Genomic DNA, 20265 nt, shown 5'->3' with positions numbered 1-20265 from the left:
ATTTAATTAGATGCTAGATGCATCGAGTTAAACATTTTGTGCCGCATAAGCCGAAAGAGAGTAGAGAGTGAACATCCCTCTGTTCATTTTGCTGCTTTCTAGGAGGAATGGTGGGAGAGAACATGAGGAAAAGTGGGGAGACAGGATTCAGTTTTATCTCAGACATGATTACAGTACTGTCTTACACTCAAGATTTTGGATGCAGGGAGATCACTTCAGATTTTGTTGGCTTTGAGAAGGTAGTTAAAACAAATAGAAACAGGTGACTCTCTTTTCACAGCACCAGTTAAAGAAGAGAAGCAGCTGCAAAGAGAGGAAATATCACCATCTGTTCTAGCCCAAAACAGAATGGTAGCAGTTTACTTGGGAGTATGGCTCTTCAGTTGTAAAAATATACAAGCTACAGCACTCTGAGGTATCACCAGCTATGGAAAGGATCCAGGGAATACTCTTGCGCTTACTGTTCCCAGACTTTGTTAGTCTTTGTTGAAGAATGAAACTTTGCACTGAAAATAGCTTAGTCTTTATTGCCTTACTAATCCATGAGAAACTCACCACTGTCTTGTTTCCTTCAGTGGTAGAGGAAGAGGAGGAGAGGAGCTCAGCAGAGTTTGAAGAAACGATGAATGGTACTACAGTATCCTCAATTATCTTACGTTCCTAAAAAAAAGAGGAGCAGGAGAGAGCAGGGGTTAAAAATACAGAATGTCAACTATGAGCTTAAAAAGTAGAATCATAAAGTTTGGCTACACGCTCACATTTAGATGGCTAGGTAAGGACCTGTGGTACCAAGAACAATGGTAACACCTCAATTTTTAATTTGCTTCAATGTTTTGCACTCCCTTTCCTTTCACCATTGCCATCTTTGAGATGGCATGTCCAAAACTCGAAAGAATATTCCAGCTGGGATAGCACCGCTGTTTCTCCCAACATAAGTCTATTAAACTTCATATAAAAATATGGTACATGAGAAACAACTTCTGAAAGTTGAAAAAAAAAAATTTCTTGTTCACATCACAAGTATGGCCCTGAAGCACAGATGGTAAGACATCAATTTGCATAATGTACTAGCGAAACTGAAACCATGAATATTTTCCAATTTCCTGCAATAATGACCCACATACAACAGAAGAAAAACACTCTCTTCTATATTGTTAATATTCTACAACTGCAAGCTTTGAGCATTTCCTGTGATTTTTTTTTTTAAAACAAGGCCAGTTTACAAAACATCTACATGATCAAGCCCAAGGCAGACAACAATTTCATCTGGACTGCCACCAAGTCCAGACACACCGTATATGTCAAAACACACACAAGGCTCTGCCTCCAGAGGGAAGTCTGAGTGTGCCCAGGCACAACCATACTGACTCACCCTGACTTGCACAGCAATTAGACACCTCCACCTATGCGGAGGTTCTGAGGATACCTGTCTAAATATTTAAATATTTTTCCTCAGTGCGTGCCTATGGTAGTGGTTAAGAGAAACAATCCTGAGAATTCAGACTTGAGAAGGTTTTTCATTAATTAATCTAGGTATGAGATTTTTTTAGTTATGTAAGTGGGTGCATTTAAATACAAATAAAGACAATAAACAGCCTCCTCCTTTGAGCCTCATACCTCCTCGTAATATCTACGCTCCTCCTCTTCAACTTCTCTCTGGGCCTTTTCCCATTCCTCTTTCAGCTTGCCCTGCTCCTTCTGATACTTCTCCTGTAAGAGGATACAAATACAGGTAAATTCAGAGCATTATATATTCAGAGTAAAATCTGTAGTATCTCCACAGTGAAAATGAACCTGCTAAGAGTGGTTTAACTAGAAACAGGATGAAATAGGAATATAAAAATTTGAAACATCCATGGGTGTCAAAAAAAGCTTATTTTCCTCCTCTCCCCACTTATATAGCACTTAGATTTAACACCTTCAAACCACGAGGAACTTTTAATATACTATAAGTTGTTTAATTTGTCGGAAGTTTTAAAATCTCTGGTCAGAAATGAAATTTATGCTCAAAAATGTCAATAATTCCTTGTTTATTATCCAGAATTAAGAGTTCCAAAAAGCTATTAAACACCCCAAAACACTTAGGCATGGATTTTACATCAAAAATTTCAGCAAAGTAGCATATAAACAAGCAGGTTTTGCAAATACTGGTACTAATTTAAGAGAGATGCCAGTACAATTTAATGAATGATGAATATCTGTGCAAGTTTAAAAGATAAATGAAAGGTGTGTAAAGGTTTGAAGAGGGTAAGCTTATAATTAGCTAAGTAGCTTATTTTCCTCCTTGATGGAATTATTTCTTGAGAATTGTTTTCACACAGTTTTGCATGAAATATTATCTCAAAGAGACTTTTAAAATCGTTTGACAGAACTGGTTTAAATATGGGGAAGAACAGTGACTTCCATATCCTTTTTATACCAGTTCCAACTTTGTTCAAATTAGAAACCACATCTGCCCAATCCAGAAGAGACACATTCACTATTGAGAGAACACTCACACATACCAGAAAGATTATGAGGAGAATTTTACACCATTTTAAGATAAAACAACCATATTAGCTAAAAAGAAATTATTTCAAGAAAGCAGTAGAGAAACACACAAGTCATTCTTAAAAGATGAAAAGACTCCATTTTATTATTCTCCATCCTTTGACAGTTGATTACTCTTCTATTACACGGGGGAAAGTTCTTTGGGACTAAACCTAATCACAGTTTCAAAAGACACTACTGACCAATGGGAAAATTCAAGTTCTCAGGACCACTGCACTTCTCCCAACTAGGACACAAACCCAGACCTTTTACAGCTTACTCTACCACTAGGCAAAACCAGTGGTTGTTTTAAGGGGGTTTCACCCCCCTCACAAAACAAACCCCAAACCCTCGTGTCCAAATTTAGCTTGACGTTTTCCAAGAAGAACCTGTGAGCAAAGTAGAAGACTACAAAAATCTATTAAGACCATCGTTTTAAAGAAGAGTTGCATAGATGTCAGTCAGCACATTGTCAGTTTCCAGAAAGAGGCTCCAAGTAACTAAGAGTCTTGTAGTCCATGCACAACGTACTTTAAATATAGCTGAGGATCAACATTTGGTTTAACTCTGCACTGGAATGCAGAACTAAGTCCTGTTGGTCATTTCACGGAGTGGAGAAGGGAGATGTAAGAGTGCCCAAACCACAGAGAACGTGTGTATGCTCATTTTATCGCTAATCTGCCACAGAATTCGCTCAAGCATCCACAGAAGATGTGGAAAACACGACACAAAATGCCCAACTTTCGTCCAAAGGGACAATTCAACAGCTGAACCATATGGTGGAAGACACGTAGTTTCTTCCCTACCTGAAGCAAGCGTTCTTGCTCATGCTGCCACCTTTCCTGGCGCTTTCGCTCTTCTTCTGGATCCCACGACCAGCAATTGAAACGCTTGTGCAAAGGAAAACCAAGCTATTAGACTCTGACACTGTACTTCACAAGGCTGCCAGAGAAAGCTGCGCTTCGCCTGGCCTACCCCTGGCGATGATGTTAAAATGGGAAATTTAGAACTAGATAATGATTCTCTCCGTTAGCAGACAATATTCTTATCTTCACTGACACTTGGGATTGCCCACAGGTATCTAAATGATAAAATAATCATTTGGTTTGCAAAGAAATGGTTGGGAAACTTCAACTGAAGAGGAAAAAGATCTGAAAGAAAGCTCTAAGCAGCACTGAACAGAGATACCTGCAGGTACTCAAATTTAAAGAAAATATATATTTTGCTTCTCTGTAATCTTCTGTGCAACATGCAAAGCAATTTGTGATTGTAAAAAATATTCTCTCAATTTCATATGGCTGCCAGCACAACAGCCTGTATCCTTATTTTCAATTTTATCCATAACGAAATAAAATTTCAGGCTTCACTAAGGATCACATTACATGATACATTTACACGTTTAAAATCCTTATAATCAAGGGCAATTTTAGACACTTGATGTCATATTCCTTTTCACTAAGAGTTGTATTTTAATCTGATAGGAAGAGATTATGTCTATTTTTATGTGACAAACAGAATATCAAATACTGTGTACTTCAGAGCAGCATTTGTGCTGTTTTTTTTTTTTCATTGAGGAGACAGTAGAATTGTGGTCTCCTCTAGTTTCTATGCATTTAAAATAGAATGGATAATTTAGAGTTACATATTGTTTCAAGATTCTGAAGCTTTAGTGGCCCCATCAACCGAGTACTGTATAGTTACCATTCCCTCCGGGTAAGAGGAGAATGCATAAATTCCAGATTCAGACCACATCTCGATTTGGGTTTTATTTATTCTCTCTGACTTCCATGACAAAAAAAACAATCTCATTCTGATTTGGTGATGTTACAAGACAGTTTGCATAAAAAATTCACTTTTGCTAAAGATATATCTCTAAACCAAACAACGATGCAAAAAAGGTACTCACATTTGATTTCTCACCAGTATCAGAATCAGCTATTAAAAAAAACAGAAAAAGGAAAAATTAAATTTAACACAGCAAAATGTTCTTAGCCTGCAATTAAAGCTACATAGTATCTGTAGAAAAAAGCTTCATATTAGTTTTCTATTTGCTCCCACAACCAAATGCAAGGATTAATCGCAAGCAAGTAAATCAGAAAAACAGATTACACCCATCACCAACAAAACTACTTTTTATCTGGGTATAGAGGAGCACAATATCAACATCAGGTTCTACTCTACCACTAGCTAATGGCATCTACTTCTGGCCACAGGCACTAGCAGTGTTGGGACACTGAGTGTTACCTACTTTGATCTACTTTTCCCTTCGTGATTCAGTGCAAGGAAGGAAAAAGCACAGCAAAGCTAAAAGGATGGGACTATGCTATTCAAGAGCCACAGTTACGAAGAGAACCATTGCCATTTTCTATCCAAATGTCTTTGAAAATTAGGCTGGTTTAAAGAAATTAAGGAAAAGGTATTTACAGGCAAGTGATTTCATTTGGGTGCCTGAAACAGAGCATCACAACAACGTGCAACCCAACAGCTCTTTGTCAACTGTGCAGCAGGAATAGACACTTTCTACGAAAGCGAGAGGTAGAATGAGTTCCCGTGATCATCAGCTTTCACCCCAGCCCCACGTCCAAAGACACCTACGACTGAGGGCAGCAGAAGGGCTGAAGCTGGTCTTAGCGCCGCATTTACCTGACTGCGAGAAAAACTGTGAGCGCCGCCAGTTGTTGCGAACCCTAAGCGGAACCGCAGCCCCGCGGGGCGGCTCTGCAGGCAACGGCACCGAGACAAAACAAGAAACACGGTGCAGTCAAAAGGCGATGATGGACCCTCAGACCCGAGCCGCCTCGGCCACAAGAGGCATTTTGACTACAATCGCTTTGTCCCACGGCAGCTAGTTTACAACAGAGCTGCAGATCACACTGCCTGCCCGTATTTAATGCTACGTTTGTCACATGGCACCTAACCTTACACGGGAGCTCTAGCACACTAATGCTAGTCAAGGGCAGCCACCCCTTCAAGTCTTTGCATGGTGCTCGCATTCATTCCTAATACAGATATAGGTTTTAAAGGATTATGTGATCCTTTCAGCGCTGTACGTGCTGTGAACACTAGAGAGCAGCCAAGTGTTGCAGCATCACTGAGAAAATAGGCAAGACACCTACAATCTGCTACTTGATGTTTGGATTGATTCGTGCCTAATATAAAATGATATTGTTCTCAAAGCCTGTTTGGAAAGCATCCCCCCACTTAAAACAAGTGAGACTTCTATTCTTTTTCAGACAATCCCGTTTTCTGCAGTGGATCACCTTCACTAGTTTCAATCTTGAAAACACCAGAATAATCAGTATATTACCTCTACATAAACTAACAACCTAGTAAGTTCTCAGGGGGAAGAAAATGTCAGATGATTTTTCTCTCTCTCTTTCTTTCACAATACCTACATACATGCATCTCTAAAATCAATATAAAATCAAACTACTAAACATTATCAATCTCAAGCAAAACTTTGTCATGAAGGCAAAAACACCCAAGTTCTGCTTGATGGGCACATCCTTCAATTTGACCTGCACAGTATTGTTCACCTATGAAAAGGAGCTGCGCATGAGCAGCTGAGTGCAGAATTTAACTCCAGAAGTTTTCATTGCGAGATAAAACCAATTGCTAAGCCATTTTCATCTGTGAGCAGCAGTACTAATAAAATATAACACTCATTGACATAATACAGGTTTTTTTTGCTAGGCCAGGTAGGTGCAAGATAGGGCTCTCCCCGCCCCCCTTCATTGTGTCACAATTCTGCTGTTGTGTTTAAGGGGAACAGCCAGAAAAATCCTTTGCATCACAGAAGCCACACTATCAGTATCAGCCAGATACAACTAGAAAATAACCATTTTAGCTCCAAAATCCTCCAGGTCATTGATTAGGCACTTCTCCCTGAACACCACACATGCATCTCCAGTTACTGTCTGGCTGAGTTGTCCAAATGCTGTTTGCTCACCTTGTAGACCAGAATTCTGCAGAGTAATTTGTCTGGTCTCGGGTAGTTTCTTTAAAAATGGCAGTATTACACTCCCCTCTTGTTCCAGGTCTTTTGGTTTCACCACCTGTTCAGACATTTGGGAGCAGAGAACAGCATTCAAAAATCAGCAGGTACAATTAAAGGTTAACTTAAATCCTTTCTACTTGTTTTCTGAATCAACATTATCAAAGATGAAGCCTCTATCTCCAGAATTACAATATGAAGTTGCAATTATTGAAGTCCTGGAAATAACCAGCAGCCGTTTGTTGTTGATATTCACACTGTCGGCCACTCTAAAGCTGATCCTAACCCAGAACCAACATCTAACTTACCTGACAAAGCAGTATGGTCACGGCCATTTGTTACCTCTGCCATCACCTGCACTTGTTGAACACTTTAACAGGACTAAGAGGGCAAGCTCCACTGTCTACAGCTTCTGGATACTCTGCCCTCCCAACACGTGTGGGACTGGGGGTTGCAGGTTAAGTTCCCATTTCTCCTCCAGCCAGTTTACGAGTTCAAACGCTACAAGCAGACACAGGGGAGTTCCTTTGGAGGGGGAACTCTCTGATGACCATAGGATCTGGCACAGAAACCATCGTCCAGGGTCATTCCCTGGCAGATTGTTTTGAATGAACTCCTGAAGTGACACTATATAGAGAAAAATACCAATTTGCACAATAAATATTTCCACACGAGATCTTATTTTCTTTTGTTTTGTTTTCTGCTCCCTCTTTTTCTTGCCCATACATACCTCCAGTGTAGCAGGGAGCTCTGCTTCCTTCTGCTGCTCCATTTCTGGTTTCTTCACATCTTTCTCACTTGAAGCAGCTTCCTCTGAAGGGACAGGACTGGGAAGAAATTCTAATCTCTTCACAACAGGGCTGGCACAAGATGCAGTTGACTTGAATTGCTTTTGATCTGAACCTAATCCACACATATAAGAGATAATGTTCCAAGGTTAAGACATTTTTCAATTAAAATGTAGACCTATTTCTTACAATCCAATTTCTTACTGGATATACTCTGAGCCCATTTACTGGATGTTTTGAAAAAATAATCTTCTTTCTTCAACACAGGCAGATTAATCTCTCGGAGGAAACAAGGCTTTAAGGGTGAAATTCACCTGACAAAATGTAGGTGCTTACACTTGACTTGGGCATCATGGGACACCCTTCATGGTCAACAAAGACAGAGAGGCAGTTCTAGGGGAAGAGTCACCCAAACTATTTCAGGCACTCCTCTTTGGCTGAGATGAGCTGTATCCTACAACACGCCTACTGAGGTATAGATCTCTCTACTGAAGTCGTGTGATGAATCCTATCCTAAGATGCTACCCAGACAAGTAGCTATACCACAATTAACATGGTCTCACTGTCAGCACTGGAGGATATTCCAGCTTGCCTGTTTTCACTAAGCCACATCAGTCAAGCATCAGAAAGCCTTGGACTGGAATAACCTAGCTGTCATTCAGCTCTTAAAAAAACCCAACAAGTTGATGCTGGTTTACAGAAGAAGGGACCAGCAGTGCACAAATCTACAGCTGAGGATTGTGACAGCTAAACTACTGTCAGCTGGTACCACTATTGGAAGCAGAGCAGTTTCCAGCATCCCAGGCAGTGCACAAACACGCCGACATATCTCTAACCTCCTAAAGCAGAATCTCAGCTTCAGATCCTGTCCCTTCTCCAACAACAGCAGCTGCAGCACCTTCCAAATGTACCTCGTTGACAGGCCAGGAGAGTGAGCTAAGAAAGAGACGCACTCCAAGGCTCCACTAAGAACCTGCACACAAGCAGGGATGAGAGCTGCTCCTGCTGCCAGGCAGATGCACACCACTTTGGAGCAGTTCCCACACCATTAGTGGCATAGGGGTCACAGCATGGAAGTATCTGGCTTGTACTGAACAGCAGAGGAGGTTGCTTATTCGACAAGAAGGTCACACAGTTTGGACCACATCTATCCCTCCAAAGCAGACATAATGAAAACCTATGTTCCTTTACCATTTCAATTTTTACAATGCTATCTCAGATTTCCTTGCCAGCCAATATTAAATTTTGCTATCAATACTGAATGTTTAGTATTTCTTACAGGTATGGAGCCTGACACAAGCTGGCTTTGTGATTTGTAGACAAATATCATCAGCTCATCACTGCTGACTCTTGAGAGCAGAATTTTGTTGGTTCACCACAAGACTGCAGCTTCTACATTACCTGCCAGATGCAATTCAAGATTGTTAACCTCTGTGTTTTGGCACCTACAAGCCAAAGTAATTAAGTCAGTTAATGAGCCCTTGCTAACAGCCCATGTGCTACACAGTCTTGCAGTACATCAACAAAAGGCTGGATATGCTTCTGAGCTTGGGGGAATGTTACCCCATTGATGTTTGAGGGCAAAGCTCAATTGTTTAAGTCACATTTATCCTCAACAAATAAGCGCATTATGCTTATATGTCAATTACAGCCAGAGATGTCGTTTAAATACCTACTTCAAATAGTACTTTTTACTTACCCATACCAAGCTGAACTTTGATAGACCCAGTTTAAAAAATGAACAACAAAAAAAGACCGTGAATTTAGTATGATAGCAGGCAGTAGATCAGAATCAGAATCAATCAGGTTGGAAGAAACCTCTGGGATCATCGAGTCCAACGATTGCCCTGACACCACCATGTCAACTAGACCATGGCACTAAGTGCCATGTCCAGTCTTTTCTTAAACACAGCCAGAGATGGTGACTCCACCACCTCCCTGGGCAGACCGTTTCAATGTCTAATGACCCTTTCTGAGAAGAAATGCTTCCTAATGTCCAACCTGAACCTCCCCTGGTGAAGCCTGAGGCTGTGTCCTCTTGTCCTATCGCTAGTCGCCTGGGAGAAGAGGCCAACTCCCACTCCACTAGTTGTAGACTGCAATAAGGTCACCTCTGAGCCTCCTCTTCTCCAGGCTAAACAACCCCAGCTCACTCAGCCGTTCCTCATAGGTCAGACCCTCCAGACCCCTTCACCAGCTTGGTCGCCCTCCTCTGGACTCGCTCCAACACCTCAACATCTTTCTTGAAGTGCGGGGCCCAGAACTGGACACAGTATTCAAGGTGCAGCCTCACCAGTGCCAAGTACACTTCCCTAGACTGGCTGGCTACACTATTCCTGATAGAGGCCAGGATGCCATTGGCCTTCTTGGCCACCTGGGCACACTGCTGGCTCATGTTTAGCCGGCTGTCGATCAGCACCCCCAGGTCTCTTTCCGCTGGGCCACTTTCTAACCACTCTTCCCCCAGCCTGTAGCGCTGCATGGGGTTGTTGTGGCTGAAGTGTAAGACCCGGCAGTTGTTCTTGTTGAACCTCATGCCGTTGGTCTCGGCCCATCTATCTAACCTGTCCAGATCCCTCTCTAGGGCCTTCCTACCCTTCAGCAGATAAAATGCCTACTCAAAGGTAATGTTTCAGAAACACCCTTTTGAGGAAAATAACTTCAAATTTTGCCAGCGAATTCCTTTCCTCAGATTAGGAATCATGCATAAAGGCTTTAAAGCAGAAAATCAGGAGTGTGCACAATACTGTCCATTTAAAGCCCCTATAAGGACTGAAGTGCCCCTTCTTATCCTCCTTCCCTAGTTCTTAATGTCTTGGGGGAAAAAAAAGCGTTAAACAAAAGCTATTACTGAATTATAGTTTCTGCCCTGATTGCTTTCTGGTTACACCATGCTGTGGCACCAGCTTTTCACACACACGTCAAAGCAGACAATTCGCATCCCAAGCAATGTGCAGTCAGGTGTGTCATTTCAAGCACAGAATGACAGAACAGCCCAGGATGGAAGGGACCTCAAAAGATCATCTGGCCTCACCTTTTGTGGGAAAGGGAGCCTCGAGGAGATTGTCTAGCACCCTGTTCAGTCGCACCTTGAAAACCTCCAGCCATGGGGACTCCACCATGTCCCTTGGGAGGCTGTTACAGTGAATGATCATTCTTACTGTAAAAAATTTCTTATGTCGAGATTTCTGACATCTTCTGCATTTTCTAAGGAACCCTCTTGGTGCCGCTGCAGATGCACTTATCAGACTCCTGCTGCAGGGTGGGCCTAAACCCCAGCCCTGGCAGCGGGCATGGGCAAGGGCAAGGGTAGGGGCAAGGGCAGCAGCAACAACCCACCTGGGGATGGGCACGCCAGGCTCGCAGGTCCCGCACTTGCAGGGCTGGCCTCAACCTGCTGGCTGGTGGCTGGATCTGCTTCCAGCAGTGAGGTCTGCAGAGAATAATACAGTAGAAACACAGTGAGCACAGTGGAAATAAAACTATGTGTTAACTCCTCAAAGCAGTACTGGCTGCTTCTTTGCAATGTGTTTGAACCAGACTGGTTTAGAGCTCAGCAGGGAGGTGGGGAGTATGTTTCGGAGCAGTACGTGCTGCTCGGATGTTGAATCCCTGGGCTTTAATCTCCTTTTCAAACTGTTCATTAGCAACCATCATGCATTTGGTTTGGAATAGCTCCTACAAGCTTTTAAAATTGCAGGATATATTGGATTGTGTTAGCTGGAGATAAGCATACATTTCACCCCTAGTTTCCTCTTCCAGAATAACACAAAAACGTATGCATTAGTGAATACATCGCACATACTAGGGTTTGAAAAGTGGCAAAGTAATTAAATACTTCCTTTATTTCACGGTTGTCTAAACAATCTGCTATCTGAAGGGAAAAGCCGGAGTCAGTATTAAAGGTAATGAAATACTTGAAACACTATTAAGAGAGGACTGAAAAAATATGATGAGACCGTATCAAGCCAATAATCCAAATCCCTTTGAAAAGCCAGCTTCCTGACCCAGGGCAAGGCTGCTGCAGAGCTAAAACCACACTGTCAAAACAAGGGTAGCACTTCAGCTGATCTATTTAACAGCTTCCATTTTACATCCGCTTTCCCAGTAGGCAAATCAAGAAAAATCTGCAGCAAACCAATCAGCCACTGCACAGTGCTTCTAATGCATGAAAGATCTAGAAAATGGCACATTCAACAGAGGAAAATAAAAAAAGCAGACTAGGTTTAGAAATAAAAAGTAACATATTTCAAAAATAGTTTATTGTAGACTCGCATTCCTGTCCTCCTCCCACCCTCGATCTCATTAACAGCTGCAAGGGAGGAAATCTTATGAGATTTCCTCTTTTCTGGGGGCAGGATTCATACCTCCACCTTCTGCAAGGATCCTGTTTCCCATCCCCGCAGACCCACGTGAGCCTACAGCCCCTCATCCGTCCATGCCCCATGAAGAGCAGACCTGGGCTCTTACAGCTCGGTCATTGGGGACATCCGCTGGCAGGGCCAACAGGACGCCAACGCCTGTGGACACACTTTGGCTCCAGAGAGCTTTGCTGTCGACAGTGCTCGGGAAACCCTGCCTCTCTTCTCCTCTCTGGAGGGAGGGTTGCTCTGGAGAGGGGCAGGGAATGTGTCTGGGAAGATGCCCTGCAAGGAAATGGTGGGGACCAGTGTGGGGCTGTGGCCGGGGCAGCGATCTGGGCAAGCCCAGCCAGCAGCAAGCAGCGCCGTGAACAACAGAAGGAGCCCACAGCTGCCAAGGGCCATGCCGCCACCTCGCAGCAGGACAGGCGCCAGATGACAGCCAGGAGCCTCTAGAAATGGCAGCACATCTCCTCCGGCATCTGCTGGGGCTGGCTGCTCGCCCTCCTCCCCACCACTCTGCGCTTTGCACTGCACCCTCACCTCTGCCCACCTGAATCCTCCGCTCCAGGCAAGGCACGGGGACACATAGAACCACAGAATCATTTAGGTTGGAAAAGACCTTTAAGACCATTGAGTCCAACTGTAAACCTAACACTGCCAAGTTCACCACTAAACCACGTCCCTAAACGCCACATCTACACATCTTTTAAATACCTCCAGGGATGGTGACTCCACCACTTCCCTGGACAGCCTGGTCCAGTGCTTGACAACCCTTTCGGTGAAGAAATTTTTCCTGATATCCAATCTAAACATCCCCTGGTGCAACTTGAGGCCATTTCCTCTCATCCTATCGTTTGTTACCTGGGAGAAGAGATCGACACCTGCCTCACTACAACCTCCTTTCAGTTAGTTGTAAGAGAGCAATGAGGTCTCCCCTAAGCCTCCTTTTCTCCAGGCTAAACAACCCCAGTTCCCTCAGCCGCTCCTCATAAGACTTGTGCTCTAGACCCTTCACCAGCTTCGTTGCTCTTCTTTGGACACATCCCCCTCCTGCCTAAAAGCGGTTCTCAAACTGGATGAGGCTGGGGCAAAATACACACTCCAAAAGGGCAGCATGGAAAGTCTGAGGACCTCCTCTCTGACATGTCCACCTGTGAGCACACCCATTCTGATAACAAACAAGGCATGGAGCTCCCTCTTCCATCTGTCTCACGCTGCAGGGAGAGATGGTCACTGGAGACAAGGCACAGGCTAAAAAAATAGGCTCCAGAGAAATGCTCCAGAGACCACAAGTCTTGTGCCCCAGTAGGTCTGCCCCTTGCCATTCTGTTGTTGTTTTCTCCCATATAACCCACCTCTCCCCTCCCCATGCCAGCCTGCGTTTCAGTGAGAGCTTTCTCTCTGAAAGCCCCAGCAGAACACTGCAAGTAAAGAAAACGTCTTCTTCCGCCTCAGTTCTGGCTCCTGACATGACAGCAGCTGGGAGAGAAGGTACTGGAAACTCTTACCAACTTTGCTCAATGCAGTAATAAGTATTTCTTTTCTCCATGAGGACAGACATGCAGGGTAACAGGCTGCCCAGACAGGTTGTGCCATCTCTGTCCTCAGGGTTTCCAAGATTTGAATGATCAAGCCCTTAGCAACCCGATCTGATCTCATGCCTAATCCTGCTTTGAGCAGGAGATTCAGCTAGAGATCTACAATCTGAATTATTCTGTCATTCTACAACCTACAAACCTCCATTAAACCTCAACAAATGGCTATTATTGAGAGCTCAGGGTTTGCCCTAAACAAGGTAGATTTTATCTGGAAAAGCAAGAGGCACCTACCCGACAACCCTATCCACTGCTCCAAAGCATAAGCCCTTCCAAAGAAACTGTTGCAAATTTCAATTATTAATGCTTATATTATTATTATTTTCAGTAAGGCAATGGAACTCACCCTCTACTCTCAAAAAGCAACTGTCCGAACTGAAAAAAAAAAATAAATTCAGCTTTACTTTCAACCTCAGAGGCTTTAAAGCTATGAACAGTGATAAACCGGGGCCGATACAAAAAGTGTTAAACAGCGTTACATACACCTAGGGAAGTCAAGTGCTGACGGCAGCTGAAGCTGGGGAAAGAGCACAGCCACACTGGCCTCTCAAAGGTTTTAAAAAGCTCAGCAGATGCATTTTTATCACCTCTGGGTCTAGACTTACCTCAGGAACCTAAACACAGTGCTGTGTCATGTAGCTATCCTACACAAGTGCAGGAATTAAATCTACCCACAACCCATATCCAAGAGGTTGAACCAGGTATAGACATAGATGTTATTTACAGAAATTCTTTCAAAGAGGAGTTAAAAAAAAAAAGAGCTACTACTTGCTGCAGGAAAACTGAATTTTGCAATGGCATGCCACACAAGTTCTGTTCCTGCTCATGAGACCTGACTCTTCCTCCTCCCTCTGCTGAGCAATTAGACGTTAGCGACATAAAGCTAAAAATATAGAACTGATTAGTAATTTATAATCAAATTAAGTCAGCTTCTCTGGGGAACTCTCATTCCCAGTATATCTAATTCTATTTATAATACCAAGTAATGTAATATTATCTGGTATTTTATCCACAGGTATATGATATACTTCAGAAAATTCTTGTACTGATAGAGCAAATAAAATGTCTTTTCTACCACAGACTGTCATCATTCATGTTTCATAAACATTTTGTAATCAAATGATGACGTTATCACTGAATATGAAAATGGCATACAAGCATTTCATTGTACCTAAGAGGTTCCTATTTTGACACAGACACTGAAAAACCAAACAACTTGGCAAGTGATGTTTCTGAGGTGCTTCAGAGGAGCTCTCACCCGTGGGCTGAAGGACCCACGCAGCCTCTCGGCACCACCCCGCTGCAGCCACACACGTTCGTGTGGGCAGAGGCGGCATTCTGTGGGACCGCGGAGCCAGTCCATATGCTGGCTCTGCTGCAGGTGCCTACAAGGGAAGGTCACACAACATCTACTCATCCACCACCACAGGCGAGGAAGCCTTCAAGGGAAGTAGGAAAAACCTTGCTGCGATGGGGCTGTGGTTATCTCTGCCCCCAGCTCCAGGCTGGTATGAAGACTCTGTCTCCTTAACTCCTGAAAACTGAAGAATGCTGTCTACTTGGACTGGTGTTTTTATTACCCCATGCATCAGTTACCCAGGAGTTAAAGTGACCTTCCCCATTTAGGATTTAGAAGCCTTAGTCCATGATGGAAAGTTAAATATTATGATTGCGTTTGCCGTTATGAGCACATCAGTAACAGAGGACAAAGCAACACCTCAGTTCTGCTAACCAAGGTATTCACTTAGCAAAGACACAAGCACAGCTGACCATATAGAGTTATCAAACACCTATTAGGCATGAAAATAAGTTGGTTCAGTTTGTGACAGACAGGATTTTCATCCCATAAACTAGGATATCCGTCCAGGTACTTCTTTAATTAAGACCACACAAGCCAGAAACAGCCAAGCTGCTTATTGCTGTGGCAGAACCTACATCCTTATAAACCCCTAAAAATACAATAACTAGGAACTCCTAAAACACTGAACATCACATCACAACTACTACAAGAATTCAAACTCCAAAGAAAGTTACAGTAGAACTTTATTAACCCTTATTGTATATTAAATCAAAACACAGGTCAGTTAACACTACTTGTACACAAAATCACGTGAAATATCATTACTGTATTTTCTATGAAAACACAACAAAACAAGCTGTTTGGAACCAGAGACAATGCAGAGATATTGGGAAGAATTAGGTTAGAACTACAGTTTAAATCCTGTAAAATCACTCAGGAATAAAATTGGTTGCAGTATCAATAGCCACATGTAGAAATTGCCTGACACATCTTTCAAACTTCTGTGATTGAAATTGTACACCTATTTTTGACTTTAAAATTTTCATACAATGATTTCCTCATGAAAGCCAGCGTTTTCCGTTGTTGTGTGTGGTAATGGTGGCATGACCTTGGGCTGCCCCAGCTAAGTGCCTTGCATGCTGTGCCAGTGTAGTACTACAGCCAAAACGCTGCTCTGACACGTTAAGTCATCTGCCTCATCTGGCAGCTATATAATGCTATACACAGGCCAGCTATTACAGCCAAAGACCAGGGTGGATCAGTAATTGACAGAGAAGCCTTGGAAGTGTTGCAAGAACTAGCGTTAAGTATTCTTGCTGGTAATTTTCCTAGAGTTATTGCTGCTCAAATGGGATGTAAAATAAGCTCCTGTCACTCATAGACACTGAAAAGCGCATGGAGGTCTGGAGGACGGGAGACAGAGTCTAGATTCATAATCACATCCTGAGCAGAGTTCCCTTCTAGGTGCTTTGAAGCTTTGCTGCTCTCACTTCTCATCCTAAACCTTCTTCCCTTCAGGTAGTCCAGCCCTCCGTGCATCTTCCTGTGTGTGGTTCAAGGCAAAGCTGTCAATCCAGAGCAGACATGCTTACTCTACAAGCGTTTCTTGTAATGAATCAAAGAACAAAGACTTGTCCTACCAGATATGTACAAATCAAGATTTCAACCTTGCTCTCCTGTAGCTTGGCCAACAATCCTCAACCACAAGAAAGCTTATACTTTAATCTCAGTTCAATCAGTGGATTTTTGAAGATGAAGGAGAGTGTTTATTAAAAAAAGTTTATTTTGTGCCAAGCATGCATTGAGTAGAAATGGACAAGTTTAAGCTAGCTAGCGAAAAATTAAAAGCCAAAATCTCTCCCCACCATCACCACCCCGCCCTGATCTTTTTAAAGTTGCTCTCTGTATTTATTTTTTTTTAGTTGATCAGAGCAAAGCTATAATTAGAGCTATAACAAGCCAGTAATTTCTAAACGCTCATACAAAGATTGGTTAAAATAAAGTGATGTTACTCACTAACAAATTAATCCCCCTACACTAAAATCTTCACAAATACTGTTTTAAAACAAAACATTTACTTTGCCAACTTCTGATTCAAAGAGCTAGAGGATACAACTTCTCAGCATTTGTAATGTGCCTAACTCTTCTGTATGATGGAAAGAAAACACAGCCTAATGACTGACAGGTAGGACCGGGGTGAGGAGATGATTCTCATGTTATTGCTGGCATTGCCACTGACTGATCTGTCAGTCTTTGGGCCTTTGCCCCAGTTTTTCCAGCTGCAATAAGAGGTGTGCTTTACCTACCGCCTCTCTTAGAAGCTCCACAAACACTAGTGGGATCTTTTCATCATGCTTATAGGCCAAATTTATCCTTCCTAGCCTTAAATCATAGGCAAAATTTGGTAAGTTACTTTGAGTAAAGGTAAGTCTCTTGTAAAACCCCCTCTCCATAATTTAAGTACTCTACCTATACACTATAGACACAAGTATAGTTTCTTGATAATATTTTTCTTTATCATCCTTCCCACCTGCTGCAGCTTTTTGCAGCTCATTTCAGAGTAAATTTAGGCAGGAGTTACATATGTTTCCCAATCAGTCTCTGACTGCCAATCATTATTTGATTCACATAGAGATAAGGGTTCTTCTCTGTCAAAAAGACAACCAACACTGAGGTCTCACCCATATGAAATGATCCCTACTCTTCTCTAGCTCCCCAAAAACCTCAGTCATATTAGTGTTTTAAGTGGTGCAACTCAACTAAACCGTTTTTCCAAACTTCAGGCCAGAAGAGCCGTTGAAGTACAGCTGCACAGCATCTTCCCTTATTGCAGACAACGCCTGAGGCTAGCCGGACAGATTTAGAGCAGGGCTACAAAGCTTCAAAGGGAAGCCTGCCAGGAAGAGAGAAAACAGGACTAGTCCATTTGACAACTGAACTGAAACAGTTCAGTTTCTAAGAGGGATGGAGGAGGAGGAAGGGGCATGCAAAGAACAGGAAGAGAATTAGAATGGGAGGACAGGAGGGCCAAAGGTAATGTATATATGAAAAGGAATATATACTTCACAGAAGAGACTCAGCAGAAAATGAATGAATAAAATACAAAACCAAAACAGATCTCAGAGCAACTAGAAAAAAAAACAACCTAGAAACAGCATCTCTTAACAGGCAGAGGAACCAGTGCCTGTGAATCTTATTCAAAGCCTGGGAAGGACATAGCTAACAAGAACTATATCAATAAAGGAAAGTATACAAATAAAGGCAGTGAAAGCAAGTTTAGAAAAGGCTTTGAAAACGTGCTCAATTTGTAGGTTTTCTCAAGGCAGAAGAAATGTAGTAATTTCTTCCACTCCAGACAGCTCTGCTTCTTCATCTCAGCTGCTTTTCTATCCCTGTTTCTGTCATCTTCTCCTCCTCTCCCAAAAATTCAGTAGGGTTAAGAATCAGACAAAAAATATAGCCCTGATCCTTGTGGGAGGTGATACAGTGGCAGCTTCAGAAGGCTTTCTTCCAAGAATGTTCAGTTTGGAAGCCCCATCCTGCTGGGGCAAAAAGCAAACCCCTTCTTGCCCTCTGGAGGGCTCACAGTGACAGCCAGAGTTGTTCAGCATCCTACCCAGCAAGAGGCCATGTTTTATGAGGAGTGGGACATGCCCAGCAGGCTCTTTTCTAATTTGGATTCCCAGCCTTCTTAGGAGGGGTTGAACCTTCAGAGAGGAGGTTAGCATTTCAGACTCTGCAGATGCACGCTGACATCGTTGTGTTAGTTGTCCAGAAATCAAAGTAAAATAGGTACAGGGAGAAGGCTGAGTGAAGTGAGTCCAGCATAGCTGCCCAGTTCTTGCAGATAAGGCCCCAGACTGATCCCATCCATATCAAGATGCCTATAGCAGTGCTGGTCTGTGCCCCAACACAGACAGTGAAGAAGCCAAGCATCAGTACCATGCCCCATCTCTGTAACCTGGCATCTAAGCCCTTTCCATCCACGAACCAGGGCACTCCTGTATGCTCAACAGCTGAATTACTGCCCATGCCTTAGTCTAAGGCATGAGGACCTGGAAAATTAAGACAAAGCAGCTGGGTAAAGAGAAGCAAACATCTAGAAGGAACAGAACCTGTAATCTTATCTTAGGCTGGCAAATTCCCTCCCAGCCATAGGTAGGTCTCCTTCTCTCTCCCCCCATCATGCTCAGTGCATTCCACTTGTTTCCCCATGTAAGTTCCCTGCAAAGCAGCCTCCTCTCCTTGCTCTGCCCTTGATGTGCTTGACAAACATACCTTTGCTTGAAGCTAAAGCACCAGGAGTAATTATAATGTTTTGCATTACCCAGTCACATTATTGATGAAACAGTGAAGTTAGCAATATAAAATCCTTAGTTAGAGCAGAGAAACTGTCAATAGCCCCACTTCGGTGCACACTCATTCTCTCTAGAAGGCTTCATCATTAAGTGCACTCAAGCTTACAAACCAAGAGGAGTTCTGCAAATGTCAGAGTCACAAGGAATCTGAGAATTCAAACTCTTCTGCCTCCTTTGCCAATATCACCACAAGGGCTAAGACACTGGAAGCAGAAACCGGACACAGAAAAATGTGCATTCAGCTGGCCACAGCATCCTCAAAGCTGTAGAAAGGCAAGGATGAGAGGGCATCGAACAGGTACAAACATGCCCAAGCCCTAACAGTGGCTTCTGTTGCTGAATTTCCTCTCAACTCTTCCACAGATATACTGGCCTGGAAATCCTAAAAAAGGAGACAGCAACACTTTCATTCAGCTACTTTTCTGATCGCCATTGTGCTTCTGATCTACAGCAAGCTGAGGCTCTTCTCTATCCTCCAAACATTCCTATTACCAGCTCTCCCACATCAGATGCAATGCTTACCTGGCTTTTCCCTTACAGCCAATTCATTCTGACAGAAGCAGCCCCTGCTTTGCCACCCCTGCCTGCTTCCTGCAAATCATTCACTTTTGACTCTATACCAGCTCCCTCTGACAGGATCAAGTCTGTGCTCACGGCACATCCCAGCTCCCATGCTTGCTGCAGGCTCCATGACTTGGTTGTCCATGGCCAGAGACTGGCGTGAGGCAGGTGAGTAAGATAAAACACAAGCTCTTTTCCATGAATGAAACATGACCACTCCCCAGGATAGATCCCTGCCCACTCCTTGTTATCCATCTGGCCAAAGCTTGGATGAAATCTGAGATGAAAGCAAAAGATTATCATACTCCAACTCTCACCACATCTCTGATTCTCTTTGTTGTTACACAGAAAAGAACGGCGAGAATTCCCTCTCCTGCCACTTGTTTGTAACTCTTTTATATGCTTTATTTGCAGTCCGGTCCTTATTTCTTGTTTTGTTTTTACTATGTACTTTTATTACAGTTTTGTAGCATCTAGATTCCTGCTGTGATATGCTCTACTTTTATCCCTGCCTTTTTCTCTGGGGAAGAGGGGGAGAGAAAGATGAAAAGGTAAAATTAATTTGTTTCTTTGATAAGGCAGTTAAGAAGCACGTTGGCCCCTCCGAGCATTTCAATAGCTTATCCCCTTTTCTAATATTTCTGAGAGGGGAATGAAAGCTGAATGCTCAGAACTGCCAGAACATCCACATCCTCTTCTTTGAAAATTGAAAACTGAGACTAATTATAAAGGCTCGCACAGTCCAATTATGTTGCTGATCTAATCAGCTAACATCA

The 20265-nt window shown here is 43.0% G+C and overlaps 1 protein-coding gene across 10 annotated transcripts in view; it reads right to left on the bottom strand.

Annotated features, from left to right (window-relative positions):
* Positions 1–20265, bottom strand: part of LIMCH1 (LIM and calponin homology domains 1) — a 188135-nt gene that overhangs the window by 15020 nt on the left and 152850 nt on the right. For all 10 annotated transcript variants that reach the window (XM_068403830.1, XM_068403832.1, XM_068403835.1 and 7 more), the window contains 7 exons: positions 10651–10744; positions 7254–7426; positions 6479–6584; positions 4436–4464; positions 3336–3419; positions 1618–1710; positions 556–660 (listed from right to left, as the gene is read on the bottom strand). In XM_068403830.1, coding sequence (XP_068259931.1) covers positions 556–660; positions 1618–1710; positions 3336–3419; positions 4436–4464; positions 6479–6584; positions 7254–7426; positions 10651–10744 — 684 coding nt within the window. The remainder of the gene's footprint in view (positions 1–555; positions 661–1617; positions 1711–3335; positions 3420–4435; positions 4465–6478; positions 6585–7253; positions 7427–10650; positions 10745–20265) is intronic.

This window comes from Nyctibius grandis, chromosome 6, assembly GCF_013368605.1.
Source record: "Nyctibius grandis isolate bNycGra1 chromosome 6, bNycGra1.pri, whole genome shotgun sequence".
Taxonomy (NCBI): Eukaryota; Metazoa; Chordata; class Aves; order Nyctibiiformes; family Nyctibiidae; genus Nyctibius; species Nyctibius grandis.
This window is presented reverse-complemented; position numbering and strand designations above follow the sequence as displayed.